At 40.2% G+C, this 19,506-nt stretch overlaps 1 protein-coding gene across 2 annotated transcripts in view; it reads right to left on the bottom strand.

Annotated features, from left to right (window-relative positions):
* The window catches only part of LOC135419681 (phospholipid scramblase family member 5-like), a 29,797-nt gene extending 14,325 nt beyond the window's left edge, over positions 1-15,472 (bottom strand). Inside the window, exons 1-9 of one of the 2 annotated variants that reach the window (XM_064666367.1) lie at positions 15,191-15,472; positions 11,984-12,060; positions 11,019-11,237; positions 8,458-8,609; positions 3,976-4,018; positions 2,896-3,116; positions 1,789-1,950; positions 1,002-1,163; positions 33-115 (exon numbers count right to left, since the gene is read on the bottom strand). In XM_064666367.1, the coding sequence (XP_064522437.1) occupies positions 77-115; positions 1,002-1,163; positions 1,789-1,950; positions 2,896-3,116; positions 3,976-4,018; positions 8,458-8,609; positions 11,019-11,031 (792 nt within the window). In that variant the 5' untranslated portion in view covers positions 11,032-11,237; positions 11,984-12,060; positions 15,191-15,472 and the 3' untranslated portion in view covers positions 33-76. The remainder of the gene's footprint in view (positions 1-32; positions 116-1,001; positions 1,164-1,788; positions 1,951-2,895; positions 3,117-3,975; positions 4,019-8,457; positions 8,610-11,018; positions 11,238-11,983; positions 12,061-15,190) is intronic. The other variant, XM_064666368.1, reaches the window with a different exon arrangement.
* Between the last annotated feature and the right edge of the window lie 4,034 nt (positions 15,473-19,506).

Below are 19,506 nucleotides of genomic sequence, written 5' to 3'. Positions count from 1 at the left end.
AAGCAAGACGATCAATTTATGTTCATTTTTACCTACTGAAACACATTCTGCATATTTCATTGTTTCTGTCATCTTGTTATAATCCATCCAAAGAGTTTTCAAAGAACATTAGGTCCTACAAATAAACAAACTGTGAATTAGAGATGGAAGGCATAAAAATGAACAATAACTATCAAAACTCTTACTTGTAGGCATTTGTTACACAAAGTAATTAGATTAGGCAATCACTTTCTATCACTGCCACTGAGCAACAGGAGTTTTGGAGGGGACAATTCAATAACCCTAACTGTCAGTTCTGTCCTAACAAAAGCAAAATTTCTGAATTGTAGCAATTTTAAAGCAAACACTTTTCAGTGAGTAATTTAAATAGGTTTTTATTTTATATTTTCTGTAAGTATCACAGATGATTGTGAAACCACTGCATGTTAATATTGACACAATTGTGTTGGCAGAAGAGGTACACAATGAATATCAGTTTATAATTCTAGAAAATGGGCATCTTAACTTCATCTTTACCCTTAACACTGAGTATTCTTCTCATAAAATTCTTATCTTACAATCATCTTCACAAGGGAATTTTTGTAGGAATTTTTATACGACCCGGAGGTCTTACATGCAACATTCAACAGAACTATTGAATTGGTTTGAAATTACCATTAGAAACAACATAACTTTTTTTTGGCTCATACACTTGTTCAAAAACAGTAAGGGGCTTGAGGGAGTTTTGTAGGTTTGACATGTTGATATTTGATCCTGCCATATAAAATATTGGACTGCATGTGTAATACTATTTAAACTATTTAAGAAACAAAAAATTAAGAAACCTAAAAAACAAAAGCAGACATAAAAATTAAAATGTTTTCAATTAATTTATCTTTTAGGTATTGGGTTTGGCTTTCCACTGCACTTACACCTTTGTAGGATCACAGCTGATACCAATGGACCCTCTGGCCCCAGTCTGCACACCTCTAGAGGTCTACCTTTTCACAGTGCATACTTACAATGAGGAAACAAGCACCAATCATTACTGCCTTCATTCTCACATCAAGATCTACAGGGACCTGGATCCCAAAGTTGGCAGTGTTGGTAAAGACATTGTTTACAAATCCAGACCAGTACTTGGAAATTTTGCCAATTGTTGTCATCTCATTGAGAGCTTTTACCTGCACAAATAAAAAATAGGAACAGACACAAATGTAAATAAATCAAGTGCACACTGATGACATCTCCACAGAATTAATGAATGTGCCCTGACATGCAGAGTATGCTACAGTTGTCAGGTTCTTCTTTTATTCTTATTGCCGAGATGTTCTATTAGTGTCAAATTTGCCTTTAGGAGTGGCACACAAGAAAGGGTCTCAAGTTTGGAAATCAGCATCTTTAGAACTGACAGAAAAGTGGAGGAAAGCAATTGTGAAAGTTTACACTTTTGTTCCTCTTTCACAGTGTTGGCTTTTCCCTGGCTCGTGTTCCCGATATGCTCCTCATCACATTGCTGTGGACCCCTGTCCCCTCAGGGGACAGATATATTCTCAATGACATAGCCATCTGCATGCTTCTCACAGTATACTGAAATTTCAGACAGTACCCACTGGAGTCTTCTGATTTGGGTAATAACTTGATAAACCCAAAAGTTCCTTTATGGTTCTCAACTAAGGCAAAGCACTTTGTTCACGTCAGAAAACTCCATTTAAGGTTTCTTCAAGCATCTCCCATTCTCCCTCTCACCTGAGAAATTTATTCAAAACAGTAAAACTTTTAAATTCTTAACACTCATAAGAAACATACCTCAAAGTCAACATCTTCAAAACAGCCACAGGTTGCATAAGGGCCAATTATTTTTAGTACATCTTCTTTACTTTGGTTCTGTATAGTAAACTTTGGCAGAAAAGGGTCCCAGTTCTGTACAACATACCCAGCTGTTGTACCTGGTGGGGACTGAACTTCTAACTAGCAAACAAAAGAAAAAAAAAACCAGTAAAATGTTTCACACTAAATTTATAGCATATTTTTCCATGATAGCATACAGTTTATATAATGCCAAAACACTTATTTATTGCATATAGTGATATATAAATTTACCAAACAGTGAATTGGATATTGCAAAACAGTCTAATGGTTTTTTTTAAATATAGTGGAAAATATGAAGATCAAAAGCTCCACCAGAAGTGATTGAACATCTTATATGTAAGACTTTACAAAAGCCATACACTGTGAAAAGATTTTGTTATTGTAATCAGCGAGTATCCTATAAGCTTTTTTTAAGTAGCTGTGCTACCAAGGGATCTTTTTTTTAAATCCTGATGAAGGGCTGAGAAGGTAAGTGTAATGTAAAACATTTTCATAAAACAAGAAAGAAGTCAAAAATATGGAAGTCAATTAAAAAATATCTGATATTCTACGGTATCTCCATTTTTCACTCCAAGCAGCTCATTTCCATTTTCTGCAATCTCCCAGAGATGTGTGGCCTGGAAGAGGCAGAGTCACAGACCAAAGCATCAGCCTCCTCAGAGAGCTGCTTCCCAGTCATACCCACACACACTCATGGCCTCCAGGGATTTTCCATCCGTCACCCTCCTGGACCACAGTGGGTGATCTCCATCTGTGTCAGGGCAAGCAGTATTTTGGGATGTGATGTGAATGGAAAGACATCTGTATCATCAGACACAGAAGCTTTAAGTGGCATGCAAGGAAAGCAAGGTTCCATGAAAGGGAGGAGGTGCACTGGGAACGTAGCTCATAGAAGGGCCTCGTTTATCAAGAGCCTCCAATCCCCCAGGATGAGAAGTGGCTGTGAATTCCTTCCTGCCACCCTCGCAGAACTGCAGGAAGCTTCATTAATGCTGTGCACATACAGCAGGACGCTGGAACAAAAAGCATCTAGGATTCCCTCACCTCCTGCAGGAAGCAGGGGAACCAGCAGCTGTTGCATCTCAAGGGTCTGATCACTCTAATCACTTCTCGGCCCGTGTTATCCGCGATCCTTATGGTGAACGACCTTATAGGCGAACACAGGTTACGGTCAAAGCAATCATTTTCTTCTATTGCAAAGTAAACTCTTTGTCCCAAATGGTTTTTTATCTCATATTTGCTGGAGGTCTCTGTGCCAAGTATGGCTAATAAAGCAAAACAAGTAGAACATTAACTTAGTATAATGTTAGTCATTACCTTAGTATAATGTTAGTCTATACATATACGGGTATATATTCTAAAGATACAAATTTTTTAAACAGATTGTTTAAAAAGTGTTTTGAAATAATGACACAAAAAAATACACAATTATAAAGAAATAATAATGCCAGGTCTGTATTTTGAAGAAATTAGTTCAAAGACTTTGATTTGCTGTATGCTAAAGTACACATCATAAAACAGAATTTATATCCTGAGTTTTGGTTTAGGCTTTTTCTTACTGTATTATCTGTGAAAAGTAATACTACGAGGCTGTCCCACCTCAGTGACTAAGCTTTCACCCAGTGGGTCATTCAAGAATCAGATCAAAATCATTTTGAATGGGAGAAATGCATTTTACTTGCAGAACTTAATACTTGTTCAGTACTTTGAAATTCTGAGAAACCATGTAATTAGAAACTCTTATGCTTCACTTTGTGTCTTCTGATCTTCATTTCTCTATTTGCTTTGTTCCTCATAACACGTTAATTATTGTTAAAGACAATAAATTTTTCCATGGATTGGAATGATGGTCAAACTTTAATAACACTGAGAGGGAAGCGTCTGGGAGAGAATTTAGGACTGTTGTACAGATTACTCCCTGTAATCCTTCTCTTCTCAGTGGTTTGCTGCAGAACAGGCATACAATAAAGTGAGCCTTTCCCACACTGTCACCTCATTACAGCCTGACACAAGGGCACTGAGAGGGTTCACAGTGACTTCAGTGAGGAGGGGCAAGACTTGGGAAGCCTTTTGGAGACACCTGTATAGCAGCATTGTTAAAGAGTGACAAGGATTGCACCATACCTTCCAGAAGCTCCACTTGCTGATGAATAATTATCCGGTCCAGCTGTTTAAAAAAAATAAACAAGATGGTGGGTCTTGGATAGGTCTGGGGCTGCCAGTGGTCACCTGTCTATTTTTATTGCTCCTCTCCCTGTTACTAGGATTTCTTTCCTTCCAGAGGTGCACAGGCTGGGTGCCTGAGGGCTGTCTCAATCACACTTTAGAATTCTCTCTGAAATGACAGCTGAAGAATGTGACATTGGGTGCTGTGGCCATGTAATTCAGCCACACATTTGAATAAAAATAATCTTCCTGGGGGAATAAGGAAGGCAACAGCAATAGAAAGCTGTGTGTGAGGAGCAGGATCCATTTCTTGCTCCTGTTCCTCCTCCTTGGCAGAGGGGAAGCCCCTTACCCCAAAGCTAAGGTTGGTGCTGGGCACCACGGCAGCACAGGAAGGAACAAGTCTGGATCCAAGCTTAAAATGTGCTGCAACCACATCTCAAAGGGCCCTGCTGGAGCAGCCCAGCAGGGCAATCAGGGGATGCCAACAATGGCACACAAGAGCTTTAGTGCTCTAATCTCAGGCACAGGAGCTCTGCATCCTAAATCTGGCAAATGGTCATGCCAGGGTGACAGAATGAGCAAAACAGGAGCTCCACAAAGAAACCTTAGCTGGCTGAAATTTTCTTACCCCATGAGCTGGTTACAAATGCAGGAGAAAAACTGCTTGCCATGATACCCAGCTTTGCTGTGCTTATCACCCCTCTGACATTATTCTTCTTTAGAGAACAGTTGTTGGTATTATAAAACCAGCAAGACTTAATTTCAGTCTACCTTTCAGTTTTATGTGACTTTAATGCCTGTTTTATGTGACAGTATATTTAGGCTTTACCAGTCTTTTCCGTAAATTCCTGATGGGCAAACGCTTGGCACAGGGTCTTGCCATTACTCACAGCTGCAGACAGAAAGCACACAGCAACCTTCTGAGACCAGCATGTCACAGCTCTCCAGTGCCTGTATATTTTACAATTGATAAATCTTGCCTGGTACGTATTCAAACTGTTGCAGCCATTTGTCACTTCTAGTCATCTCCTGCAGCTAGTTCAGGCTGCAAAGAAAAGCTGGTAAAAAGAGGAACTTTTTTATCCCTTTCATTAATCTCTGAAATGTGCATGCCAGTAATTGAAATAATAAAAAATATTTAGACTTAAAAATATTCTCCCAAGACTCTTTGCTGTTTGTTTAGGTTTCATGAGACATGTGAACTCTTGGAGCTCACAGGAAGGGCTCTGCTGATGAAAATAGAATAAACAAGTTAAAGATATTAGGGCTATTTTAATATTTTAGTATTTATTTTAATATGGATTTCTTTGCCCCACGTAGACTTTCACAGGGAAAAGAAAATTAATGAGCCTGAACTGTTAAAAGCTTTGAGTGGTTTTGGTCTGTGTACTGGTTTATTGTGCCCAATGTATAAACAATGTTGAGACAACACAGCAGTACCACTTGTTAGCCTTGTTTTCCCTTTCACTGGTTTCTGCAAGACAGCTATTCTGATGCATTTTTATTGAGGCACTTGTGGATTAAGGGAATTCTGCACTTGCATTTGAAAGCATCCAAAGCCCTTTGGTTTACAAGGGTCTGGTCCTCTCAAGCTCAGATATGTTACAATTCCTTATACACAGCTAATTCTCAGTATTCAGTTCTGTGGGCATTACATTTACATCTGATCAGTCTAACCAAGCCTAAACTAAGAAGTTTTTTACAAAATTGGTTAAGCCTGAATGGTGGCACAACATGAGGCTGAGCTAGTCAGAAAATTTTTCTCCGAGTTTTCTCTTGTCTATTCCTGCTGCTGGAAAAGGTTCCTTTGATTTTTATGATGGACACTGAACAATTCTTTAAGTTATGGCTGTGATCTGGAAGATGATAATGAGGTTTGGGTAACATTTTGCTTGGAAATTATTTAAATAGTGTTACTTTTGTGATAGTTATAGAAAGCATGGTATCTGTTTGCTGAGGCAGAAGCAGGTTTTTGCCCTTCTCTGGTGCACCTTAAACAGCTGATTGAATTGCTCCTTCACCTGAACTCCGTATCTGCAGAGTGAAATATTGCTGTCAGGCCTTAAAGTATAGGACAGATATTTTCCTTTCCTCTCATTCAACACTGTATGCCGTGTCCTTGAGTTGCTATTTAAAATAAGATTGTAGGGATCCCTCTGAGATTCACTAAATCTGCATCCTTGTTTCAGAGTCAAACATATCATGCTCTTATTAAGAAATATATTCAGCTTTTTCGAATCTATCCAGCTATCTTCCCCACTCAGGCTTGAGATAATCCCAGAATGTCCTTTCTATTTGATATCCTGTATTTATTCACAACCACTTTCTATATAATATTTCTTCCAGTAATATAATTCTATAAATTAAATGTGTCTCTTTCCCACAAGTTGTTTACTCTTCTAGGTACTCAGTCATGGTTCCCTCTCTGGTAGTGTTTTTTAGTCTAAAAGATGAAACAACTGGAGTCTCGTTTTAAAGCAGGTTCTCTATTCCCCATGCCCTTCCAGTAGCACCTGTCTGTGCCTGTTTCAGTTTGGACCCACCTTTCCCCAATACAGACAGCACCAGAAGGATACACAGTCTTCTAGTGGCACAAAAAAAAATTCCCAATTCTGCTAGAAACATCTTCATTGGAGAATTTCATTACGTGAAAAATCTCTGAGTCCATCAGGATAAATCCCAAGTGATTATTCTGGCAGCTGTGAATCCCACATTCATTCTGCAGACAGCCCTCTCCCTGCTGGTGGGATCTCCTTTATGCTCCAATCTATCCTATATGAGCCTGTTTCATTAGTCACACAGACAGTATGACTTCAGCATCACACACCAAAATGTTCTGTGATGCACAGAAACTCGTGCTGTGGGTATATGCTGACAATCAGCATGGCACACACGCTTCCCACATTTCAGACTGCAGAGAAAATTAAGAACACTTAGCAGCACAGGCATATGGTTATGGGGCCAAGAGCAAGCATGAATGAGGTCTTCAGTTCCAGTTACAGTTCTAAAAGCAACTTGCTTTTTTGTCTTTATATCAGATGTAAAGTTTCTATAAAATGGAGCGATAGTATTTGCTTGCCCACATTGTCTAGGTAAATCTGAGGTGTAATTCATGTTCGTACAGGAGCCTGGATATGTAACCTGACAAGTATTTACTATCAAAATCACTTTTAGACTAAAAAATGTAGCTTCCACAGTCTGTAAGCAAATGCTCGTGTAATTGACAACACATATCATTTTGTGCTTGGGCACCTTGAAATGAAAGTCATAACTCCACAGGAAAGACTGTTTTTGAAGGGTCTCCAGTTTCATTAGCTAGCTAGGTAACTTAGCTCCAAATATAAAATACATTCAATTTCTGCTTCTATACAAAACTACTAGAAACGTGTGCTTAAAATATAGACCTTGAGTGAAGTAAACATTTCCCATCATCACCAAAATCCAAACACAGCAGATATGTGGGTAACAGAATTATGACCTGACTACACTGGAGGCCTGATTCTGTCCCTGCCCATACCAGGCAGAGAGTATGACGCCTCATACAGCATATATGAGAGTGGCAGAATCCAGCCACATATGAAATGCAGACTGGAGTCAGTGTCAAAGTGACACCAGGGAGCGACCTTCCTGGTAGAAAATTTCCGGAAGATATGAAACTTATGCACCAAAGCTGCAGATCGTCACAGCTGTGAGCTCCCAGACCTGAGAGGTTTCACAGAGTGAGAGGAACAGCAACACACTTAGCAGTAGGATGAAGAAGACTTAAGCATTCCCTCTCCTTCCCTCCTTGTGGCCTACTTGTCTGCTCCCATTTCCAAGCATTTCCCTCTCTCAGGCATTAGCACTTTCCTCCCCCTCAACCCCACAAAGGGTGGGTGCAGGTTTGTAGCCACCCAGGCTTACGCTCAACTAAGCTGTCTCCTTGGGAGCTTGCCTCCTGAGGAGAGCAAGCCTCTAACCTGCAGAGGCAGAAGGAACTTGCTCAGAAGACTCTGATGTTCCTCAAAGAATGAGATATAAGGAGGTGACAGTTCCTTCACACACTGCCTGTTTTAGTCTTTTTGAGGCCAGCTGGAGTTTAACAGCCATTTCCCTGAGGGTGAGCTCTTAAGGAGCTGGAAGGAAACTGGGGGAACAATGAGACTCGTAGTACTATGACCTAGAAAATGTCCTAGAAGGAAGAAAACAATGGTTTTGGTGCAAGGAGAGCTGCATGCATAACAAATTAATATCTACAGAAATGAATGACAGCAATGAAGAAAGAGCTTGTTATTCCTACGCTCCTTATTTCACAGTAATATCACACAAAGAAAAAGCCTCTACATCTCCACCTACCCCTCCCCCAAGGAAAAAACCAAAAACCACCTCATCCCCCAAGGTATCAAAGCAGCATATGAGGAAAACATAAAATTTCTAACATTTGGAAAGATTCAGGACCTGGTTCAGGTACTCTAGACCAGGTGGCAAGTTATGAGTGTGTGATGTTTGCTTCCAGAGACTTGTTGGTTCAACAGGCTTATTCTGTTCAGGAATGTCAGAAGAACCAGGGAGGTAATCCTTAAAGATGGGGTTGGTTTGTCCCCGAGATTCTACATTAAAAAAAAAGGAAAAAAAAAATTAGAAATTAACAAGGCCAAAGAGCAGCTAGCTTCTTGGATCAAACCTGGAACAATAACATCACATTTTGCATGTGACTCTATCCATACTTTAGTTCAGATCAGGAATCAGGACCCAAAACAAATTTCCTGATGGTCCCACACTTCAAGCACTCTGATCCACTTTATAAAGCAGCCTTAGAATATGCAAAGTGGAATCACTGCAGATGAAGCTAAACCAGGAGATGTGGTTTTGGAGAGCACCTGATCTCCTCAGACAGCTTGTGAGCACAGAGCCTGTGTGACAAGGCTGGAGCTGGTCTGGACTCACACACAGGGTGGTCACAAGCTCCTCAGCACAGGTCACCCAGCACTGCTCCTTGTGAGCTGCCCTATGTGCCAGTGTACACTGAGCTGTTCCCCCACTGAGCATGTCCAGAGAAGGGCAACAAGGCTGGTGAAGGGTCTGGAACAGAAGCCCTAGGAGGAGCGGCTGAGGGAGCTGGGGGTGTTTAGCCTGGAGAGGGCTCAGGAGAGACTTCATCACTCTCTACAGCTAACTGAAAGGAGGTTGTAGTCAGGTGGGTGTTGGTCTCTTCTCCCAGGCAACCAGTGACAGGACAAGAGGACACAGTCTCAAGCTGCATCAGGGAAGGTTTAGGTTGGATATTAGGAAGAATTTCTTCACAGAAAGAGTGATTGGGCATTGGAATGGGCTGCCTAGGGAGGTGGCAGAGTCACTGTCCCTGGGTTTGTTTAGGAACAGACTGGATGTGGCACTAGGTGCCGTGGTCTAGTTGACAAGGTGGTAGTTGATCTCAGAGGTCTTTTCCAACCTAGTTGATTCTGTGAAGCTCTCTCCATATATATGGCAAATCCTTGTATTTAGCTGAGCCCCTGTGATTCTGCAGTAAAGCAGTCCCCAAATTGATAATTTTTATCTCATGTGTGACAACACTTAGGCATGATGGGGTTTGAGGTCCAGAAGGAATTTTGGCTCCAAGTCTGAATCTCTCTTTTGCTCTTGTGGGTTTAAATGAGATCCTTTAGTATTATTTGAACTCACTGTGAAAGATTCATCATTTAATAATATTTTGATCTTAATTTGTCTTTGCAGCCACTGCTTTCTTTCAAAGTCTGAGACCACAGGAAGAAGTAACCCCTTTGAATTTGTAGCTGGCTTTTAAAAATGTATAACTGGGTAATAAATATTTTATATGCTCTTCTGCATCATTTTACCTCACAGGGTTCTGTTACTGCCGTAACTCTTGTTGTTACATGAAATGCCACGAAGTGGCCCAGTGTTAGTGTTATTCTTGAATAATAAAGAGAAAAAAAGACAACAAATTGCAGTTCTACCTGTCAAATTTTAAGCTATACAAAAATCAAACAGTAAATACGTTAAATATTAATGACAATCCGAGCTACTCTGACACTTTGACTATTTTTATGGATGATTCCCATTTCATTTCTAATATAGAAAAACTTAAAAGTTACTGTATGATACAGCGAGTATTCTGTACAAAGATAATTTATAGAGTTACATGTTCCTAAATGAGGTATATTATCAAATTTATTCATTCTAAATACTATATTTCACACCATTACTATTTCACTGCTTCTACTAACTGATACATATCAAAAATATGCAAAACCAGATCTCTCTTATATGGCTAAAGTGAAGCAAAATAAAAAACCCCACCTATATAGCTAGAGTACAACAATGCTGTAAAAAGTGCTTGCTGCTGTGTACCTTTAATGCTCTAAATGCAGAATGTCTTGAGTATTTTTGGAGCAAAAAAGAGGGGTAAAAATTTGACAAACATAGATAGATATTGCTGAAACTCCCTAGGCCAATATCTGCCTCCGCACACCTGAGTACCCAACCAGCTGCTACTAAAAGTCAATACATGACAAAGATAAACCCAGATAGGAGTAATCTGATTAAATTCAGTTACTCTTCAGATATTATTTTCCATACATGGTTAGCAGGATTCTGGCCAGTTTTGAATGTGAAAATCATTTGCTGATGTAGTATTTTCAAAGTGGAATAGGGAAGAAGTGTGCAAAAACAGGGGTACCCTTGGCTCAGTACCTACCCTTCCCATGCATTCTGTACCGATAGGTTTAAGCACAAAGATACAAACACTAAATTTTATAATTGAATGCAGATGCTAACATTTTATAACATATTTTATTCAAATAACATCCTAGTATAGATTTTAGTCTCCTTAGGAGCCTCTTGGATGCTGAAAAATTAAAGGAAGGCAAAACAACTGTGCTTTGACTGATGTGGTTTTAGCCTGAAACACTCATTTCATCAGACTGCTGATTGCTGGAAACGTACAAGACTGTAGTTTTCTGTAAACATGATCTAAAAATACAGACTATAGATGCACTTACCTTGAGAGGCCATGAAGCTTCCTGAGTTACTTCTTCAAAGGAAGCCAGGTTAAAAGAAAAGGCTTTTCTTGTTGCAGCAAAGAAAAAAAGCGCACAGCATGCACAAAACTTCAGAAGGTGTCTGTCTACTTGATATCAGCTCACAAAGAACGGGAGATGTGTCGCCTTCCTCATGGTGCAGAGCGCTGCATTGTCTGAGCTGGACAACAGGGGGAGATGCTGCCAACGGACCAGGGGAACATTGATCCATTTCAAGGCATTTGCACCAACAGAAAGAGGGAAAAGTGCTTTGTGAGCACAAAGAGGCAAAACTTTAATGTACCCACTGGCTAACTGAACACAGCAGACCTAAAATTCTTCTTTATCATGTATGTGTTAATTCTAAGACTACAGAAAACGCATCTTTGTAATTCAATATTTATGTTTCCATTTCTTCAAACTATCCAGTAAAGACAAAGGAGTCAATGAACTTGTAAATGACCCATCCCTAGACGTGTTTAAAGCCAGGCTGGATGGAGCTCTGAGTCACCTGGTCTACTGAAAAGTGTCCCTGTACGTGGCAGAGGGTTTGGAACTAGATGATCTTTGAGGTCCCTTCCAACCCAGGCCGTTCTGTGATTCTATAATTTCCCTATTGCTGACCCCAGTAAACATTCTCCATGCACAAAGGAGGAAAAGCTGCCCTGGATTTCTCACTGTGTTCCATCCTTAGCATCAGCCAAGGGATGTCCTCCAACGGATGTCACGTCTAAACCCAGACCCAGAAAATTACCCGTACATTCCCCCATGCCTTCCCCCTCACATCCAGATATCCACACAGGGTTCTGCTTATCTGTGTGAGGTGTTCAAACTGGCTTTGGAGAATTAAAACAGTCTGTCAGTGCTTGCTGCAGACAAGCACTATCCACACAAAAACATAGCACATGTAATTACATGGAGGAGAAGGAAGAGCAACCTTGACTTACCTGCTCATATTTCTGCCTTGAGTGCCCAAGCCTCCATGGAGATCATCACGAGATCTGCACACAGAGGTGATGCATGGCTGCAAAAAAGGCAGAGCCTAAGCACAGAGCCCAGCAGAGGAGAGTGAGGTGTTAGGGACCATTTTCTGTTCTCTCTGCTATTGCAAGTTCCAGTGGTTTGAAATGGCCTGCCAGGAGCAAGGTTGAGCAAATTAAATTCCAGAGTCTACAGTTCAGGAAGATGCTGATTCCCTGCAGGAAGAATATATAAAATCCACCCCCAAAAAACCCTCAAATTATATGGAAGCTGATTTTTATAGACTATATTAGCAAATGCAAGAGCCTTGGGTCTACTTATGGATTTGGCTATGTGAAGTTTCCCAGGAGTTTATCATTGCCTGCTTGAGAAGTCTCTGAGTGCAGAGCCAAGTTCAGGGCAGGCCAGCAGCCACACTCAGCTGTCCTCACCCTTGGAAACACCCAGAAAAGGCAGTCCACAGGCAAAAACTTTGGTGACTGAAAAGTGGGCACTAAACAAATCCTTCTGGATTAGGAGGAAGTTTGACATCACTGGAAATAAAAAAATAAGAATGACCTCAAGTTTTTGCTTTCTTTCTCCCTGCCAAAGATGTGCTTCTTTGGAGCAGAGGCTTAACCTGAAGAGCAGGCACACAGCCTAAACAAAGAAGAAAGAGGAGAGGGAAAACTCTGGATAATAGTAAACTTAACTTTGAAATGATAGATGAAAACTCAGATGAGATGGCACTCATTTACCTTTAAAATTGAATAAAGACAGAAAATTAAAGGAAACAAAAAGGCCAACTAATTCTGTCAATGCATAAAACTAGTGTAGTACATTAAGAAAGGTGTCTCAAATAGACAAAACACACCAAAAACATATATGTTGAAAGAAGATGTTTCTAAAATTTAAAAAGCATTTTTTGAGAAGCCCAAGCAGTTCATTTGTTGACCTGGAGGAACATACAGACACAGACTGTGCTGTACTGGTGCCCATAACAGGGGATCAGCCCCGGTCTCTCCTGCAGCGTTGGTGGGCTGTGGGACAGGACAGCCTGGATGTGTGGGGAGCTGCTGGAGCTCTGGCACAGGCTCTAGGCAAGAGCTACCATGGTAGCACAGGCAGGTTCCCCCCCCTGCAGGAGCCAGGTTTCATTATCCTGCCACTCGTAAAATAAACATTTCCCCAAAATAGTTCTGCCTCAAAGAACTAGTTTTCTGGCATTATTTACAAAATTGCAGTAAGTAGGTAAAAAAAAGATATAAAACTTGGCTTTAAGTATATTTCATGGTTTTTTCATTTCTTTCACAAATTTCCATACCTTTTACAATGTCCCCTCTTAGCCTCTTCCTACTGTTTTATTCTGAAGCAATAATTTTAGTAGATTATATCAGTGGATTTCTGTAGGATTTGCAAACAATAGTCTTGCATTGACATAGGCCCTTAGTAGTAAAACTTCATGTTTAATATTTATTTAATCAGAATTTTTGGTGCCTTTTTTTAATAAATATGCGCATATTGGTCAAAATTTGCTCCAGAAAAGATTAAAAGCAGTCTCACTACGACACGGGGAACAGAAGACTTTATCAAAAGGCTTTATCCAGGCACAAAGGCAGCCATACTTTGGTGCTATTTAGACATGCACAAGAAAAACAAGAAATGAGGACAAGATTTGTGTAGTGCTATTTCTAACCAAATCTTAAGGACTTCCGAAAGCAGAGCAGCAGCATGCAAAGGAGAATTTCACCAAGACATCAAGCTTGCTGTCCCTGCCCCCTGAAGAAGACTCTGGGGAAGGATATCATTGCCTCTATTGTTTGGAGTCTGAGCACTAAAACAGAGTATGTTGCCTTCCTCTCTGTGAATGTGCTGGATATCTGAAACACATTCACAGGTATTAGGGAAAAAAAAAAAAAAAAAAGAAAAGAAACTGAGTGTACATACATGTATTCCCTCTACCTGCACAATATTCTTGCTCTATCCCATGCTGTAAAGCTAATACAAATTGATGGGCAGATCCTTAGAAGGTGCAAGTTAGCATGGATCCACTAAAATCAATGAGACTATTCAGATCAGGGCAGGCAGGGCTTGGTTGGAAGAGTTTACACATCCAGAACCTTCCTTTTTTCCTTAAAGAAAAAGTACATTTTATCTTTTCTATAACTACCACTTCTAAAAAGCTCAGAGATCCATCCCTGCTGAGCTGGTGTACAAACAGCACTGCAGTTAATGGCAATTACATAAAATACTGCAGCCTGTAGGATACCTATCCATGGACTAAGACATCATTGTCCCTAGCACAGAACTAAAACGCAGACTTTCCTCCAGAAAGCATGTATTAATAGTCAACCAGGTGGATCAAGAGAGCAAAAATGCCATATGGCTCAGCATAGGTGCTGTTTCTCTGGAGCCTACTTACTCTTCCATTTTTTTCAGGCATCACAGCCAGAGTGTGGCAATGGTATCACAAAATACACCTTCACAAGAGAAAAACAAGAGACAGCAACAAATTTCAAAGTATTAGGAAAAGCTGTTTGATTTCTTGTCCTGCTCCCTGCTGCTCGGAAAACTGTTCCATGAGCCTGGTGCAAGACATTTGCCCTTGTACTCAGCAGGGAAAAGACAACACTCCTCTTTCCCCACTGTATCACATCATCTCCTCCAGGTAAGCAGAAACTGCCTCTGCCCTTCTCCAAACGGTCTCGACGAGTTCCGGTAAGAACTCAGCTACTCCCAACCAGCCCTTACTGAGCTCCAAGCAGGCAGGTGTTAAAAGCGCTTAACACTGTGCCATCCAGTGTTAAGAGCAGGGTCAGAGCAGCACGCAGGCATCATGAGATGCACCCCAACCTCACCAAGCAATGCCTGAGCTTCCCTGTTGCTAAGAGGGGTCATTGCTAATCACTGTTTCCATTTTAAATTTCCTTTCCTCAAAATATCAGTGACCAGCATTAAAATGCACTGCTACTGTCAATTTTTAATAGGAAATTATATAGCCTTTTTCTTCCCTTTTCTAGTCTTGCCTTTAGTACAGGGAGACATGCTGAGCGTAAGCATAAGTATCAGACTGTGACCCTGTGCAATAACAAGCCCCAAGTTACATATTTTTACCCAGTATTGCTTTCTGCACTGGAGGGAGGGGAGGGGGGAATAATTTTCTTAAATCAGCTACCATCAAGTACGGTTCTCACCTTGAACTTTGGTTTGTGAGGCGTCTTGCTTCAGCTGGTGTCTAGAGGAGCTCCTCCCCTCCAAGGACGTCTGCAATCATGTTGGAATTCCGCAGCCGGGTCCCCGGCACGGCAGCGCTGAGGGGCTGGATCGCAGCCAGTGCCCGCTGGCAGCGCACGGAGCAAACACGCTGCGGAACTGCCTTCCCTGCCTGCCTGTCGGCGGTGGCTTTATCAGGCACTGCCATTAGGTAGCTGTTCCACGAGGTGTCTGTTGTGCATGGATTAACAGAAAAATACAATCTTTAAAGCAACAACGCTTCACCAGTCCGATCTTTATTTTGCGTGTAACTGAACTGGGAGAAATGGGATTAAAATAGCAACTTAAAGTGATTGTGTAAGGAAAAATCAAGGAAGAAACATTTCAAGTATTTATGTTTCGAGATGGTACATGGTACAGAATATGAATCAGAAATTTTAATGCTACCCCCCCAGAAAGTATTGATAGGGATGAGAAACTAAATATAGATGTCAGCAACATACAGCAATCAACTGGAAATTCATAAAAGAGTTTCCACACCAAATTTTGACACAGGACTTGGACAAGGTTTTTGAGGGGGTCAGGGGCTGATTATCTGTCTGGTTGGTGTTTTTTTGTGGAGCAAGTGTTTGGTTTTGTCAAGTGTTTTTGGGGGGGGGGCGCTGGATTTCTGTTTCATTGGGGTTTTTTGTTTGGGTGTTTTAAAATCACCTGTAAAATCTTGTTCTTATGAAAATACAGCCTTTGAGGGGCTGTGGGCACTGTTACTGAGCTCAGGCACATTCTGGTTTCCCAGCAGTTCTGAAACAGCTGCACAAAGCAATTTGTCCAGAATACTGAGTTCAACCCCAGTCCCAAATATTTCAATTTGAATCATATTAAGCATGTTTTAGGTTAAAAGCAGAGGAAGTGTGGTCATAAAGAGGCTGATTTACGTAAGCAGATCATGTGATTTAAGCAAAAAATAAGGCCAGAAAGGAGCAGTATAGAAGACCTGATTGTATCGTGCATCAAAACCTGTACCAAACACTCCTTGCTGGTCACGAGGAAATTTTGCAACTGGTCTTTCACCTCTGAGTGAATTTGCCCTAACTCATGAACATTCTGAGGAAATCTTTTTACATCTATCCTGAAGATGAATCTATCCTGAAGATCTGTTCTGCTCTAGATAAAAATCCTTTAGTAGTAATTATGTCTGAGCGTCATAAATAACTTTATAGCTCTCCAGCAAGAGCACGCTGGAGATACAAAGTTTACTTGATTTAACTGTGTATTGGAAGCAAAGAGATTTTATGCTTCTTTTCTGCTTACTTTAGTAAACTGAGATTAATCTATTTGCAGAAGCTGAAATGAACTTATTATTTTTATTTTTGCTTGAAACCATCTGCCAAGTTCAACTGAAATTCACAAACCATTTGAATTTCTGTTTGCTGATTAAACACAGACTCAACAGTAACAAAACTGCATCTTGCCCTTCCTTATGTGGAACCAAATCCCTCTGAACACTATGCAGGCTGAAAGTAAAAAGAGGCATTCTTCCTGGGAAGTCATAAGCATCCACAAGACCAAACTGCAACTGCCCAGCAGCCCCTAACAACTGGATTTAGTGCTTGTCTCTAATTAAATTTTATCTATTTAAGCCTGTGATAAAATGGGATAAAGTACACAATATACACTGGTATATTAATTAATAAGATTATTTCTGTCTTCTAGTACACTGAATGACAGACGTCTTGGACACAAATTGCAATTAACACTCTTGGTGATGATGCAGAACTTCTTTGCTGGCTTTGAAAATTCATCAAGTAAAATGAGAACGGTGCTTTGCTGTAGAAGGAAAGCTAGTGTCTCTCATACCTCTCCTTTTCCCCTTCTCTACAATGAAACATATAAATTGGAAGAAAGTGTACTGGCAAATCAGAGTATCAGAAAACATTGAGGATATTTTAGGTGTTTTTTCTTGGGTAGAAGTGACTTACTTTAAAATGAAGATTTGCATCAACTGTCACATCAACAGTGTGATCTCCTGTCAAGGCACCAGGTAAGATCTGGATGGCCCTAGCCCTGTCCACGTTAGCCAACAGCACAGCACAACAGCAGCAGACCTGGAGAAAGAGAAGACAGGCACCAAGGACTCCCCATGCTCAGTGGTTCTTTTGCTCTGGCTCTTGTGTGGCTCTTCAGTCGACCATCATTGGCAGGTTTTGGTGTGCGACTGGAGCACATCCTCCAACTTGGTCCCACCCAGCAGGAATCAGTCTGCACACTCCAGAAAAAACTATTCAAATCTGCACTCAAGTACAGCAAGTCAAGATGACCAGGAGATTCCCTTAAAATACTCTGTACAAACTAAATTACTAACATGGACATACCCTGCTGACCACAGTATTTGCTGTCAGATAACACCTTCCATCCATGAAAGACATTTCATTTAAGGTGCAATATGTTTTTGGCAATCATTATGATGTCTGTCCGGTGGTTGAGCTTTGATAGTTCCATATCTGTAAAATACAAGCCAATGTTACCAAGGTACTCTAGGAGGCTACTGGAGTGTCTGTTTACAAGGTAATACTGAGTAGTACAGACCCAGTGATCCAGAAGTGAACAGTTTTGTGCTCATTCAGAGCACATGAGGTGATGAGTCCTGACGCTACCATGACAGCTGTAGCTATTCCAAGATTACTAGTTGATCTTCTCCACATTTTCAGTAAGCCACCGTTCAATATTGTAATTCTAAATTCAAACTAAATAAAACATATTTCACTTTTTGAGGGAAGGAAAAAAAGAGAAGTGGATAAGATATCCAGAAGATTTAATGACATAATGGTAACTCTATTAGGACATGAAAATTAATTTCAGTTTCCCTGAGGTATCTTATTTTAATTAACAAATCCATGATCCTGCTCTATTAATTAGCATACTGAAAGAATAATAAGTTTTAGATGAGCTTCGTACTAATAAAGCTTTTCATCCCCTAAAAAAAATAATAAAAGGAATTAAGAATCTTAATCCAATTTATTGTCTACATTTAGTACCAATGTTTTGAAATTCTACCCAGTAATACAGTACAACTATTAGTCATTTCTTTTAATTTGAAAATATTTTGGTTTTGCACTCATTGTATTTAAGACATTCTACCTATTTGAAGGGGTAGCAGTGGCCCACTAAGAAAACTAATTTTTGCAGGATTCCAGGTAATTTTATTTTTCATATTATTTTCTACTGATAACCAATAGGAATAACATACAGAATTTTTTTTAATACTTATCTAGTGCTGATTTTCAAAAAAACCTATACAATAACAGTTATCCATCAGCAGCTCAACTGGGTCAAATAAAATTCTAGGAATTTATCTGGGACACCAAGCTGCACAGCAGGTGCTTTGTGCCTCAGTTTCCCAGGACCATTCAGTGGTTGCAGAGTGGCCACTATACTACTAGTCCAATCTCACATTTTTATGGACATATTAATGCATTAGTCTGCTCAGAGCAGATCTGGAAACCTGATTATTTTTTTCCCAAGTTTGTTTTATGTTCCTGTCTTCCTGCATCACAGGCCACTTACTGGCAAAAAAATCACAGCAAATTTTTCCATTTGTTTTTGATTCCAAAAGCAACAACTTTGTACCTTAGATTCCAACAAAGCACTTCACAGGATTTCCTGTTATACAAAGTAAAAGAAGAGAAGAAAACCTCAGCAAATCACCAACGGCTTAGGTTAGCAAAAAAAGCTAAGTGGAAAATTTCTGCATAGATGAAAATGGATAGATGCTCATAACTTCAGAACTGTTTGTCCTGTAAAGACAGGTTGCTTCTTTGACCTAGTACCATCTGTAAAACAAATGAGAGCAAAAGTGAACACTAGGAGGTTGCATGTGCACAATTTTTCTAATTAGTATCCCTTGACAGCATTTTGCTTATTTATTTCAAATTATCAGGTTGAATGTTTTCAATGCTTTACTGAAGAACAAAAGCCAAACCAGTTATTATGTTACAGAAAAACAATCAGCATTAATCAAATTTGTAGAAAGAGATGAACAATTTAAAAACATGGGTTGTAATGGAAAAGTCTGCCAGCTCCATCACTGCCCAGGCTTCCATCAGTCACGGAGACTGCAATGGCAGGAACTGCTCTGTACCCATAACAAGATGCTCTTATAGTTTAAGTTGGTCCTGCTGTCTCCTCATCTCAGCTCCCTTAGGTTTGATCAGCACTGTTGTATATCCCGTGGGATCCCTAAGTGACACCCTGGTGCTGCATTGCCTCTGATGTATGCAGGAAAATGACGGGTATTCTC

The sequence above is a fragment of the Pseudopipra pipra genome, chromosome 10 (assembly GCF_036250125.1).
Source record: "Pseudopipra pipra isolate bDixPip1 chromosome 10, bDixPip1.hap1, whole genome shotgun sequence".
Taxonomy (NCBI): domain Eukaryota; kingdom Metazoa; phylum Chordata; class Aves; order Passeriformes; family Pipridae; genus Pseudopipra; species Pseudopipra pipra.
This window is presented reverse-complemented; position numbering and strand designations above follow the sequence as displayed.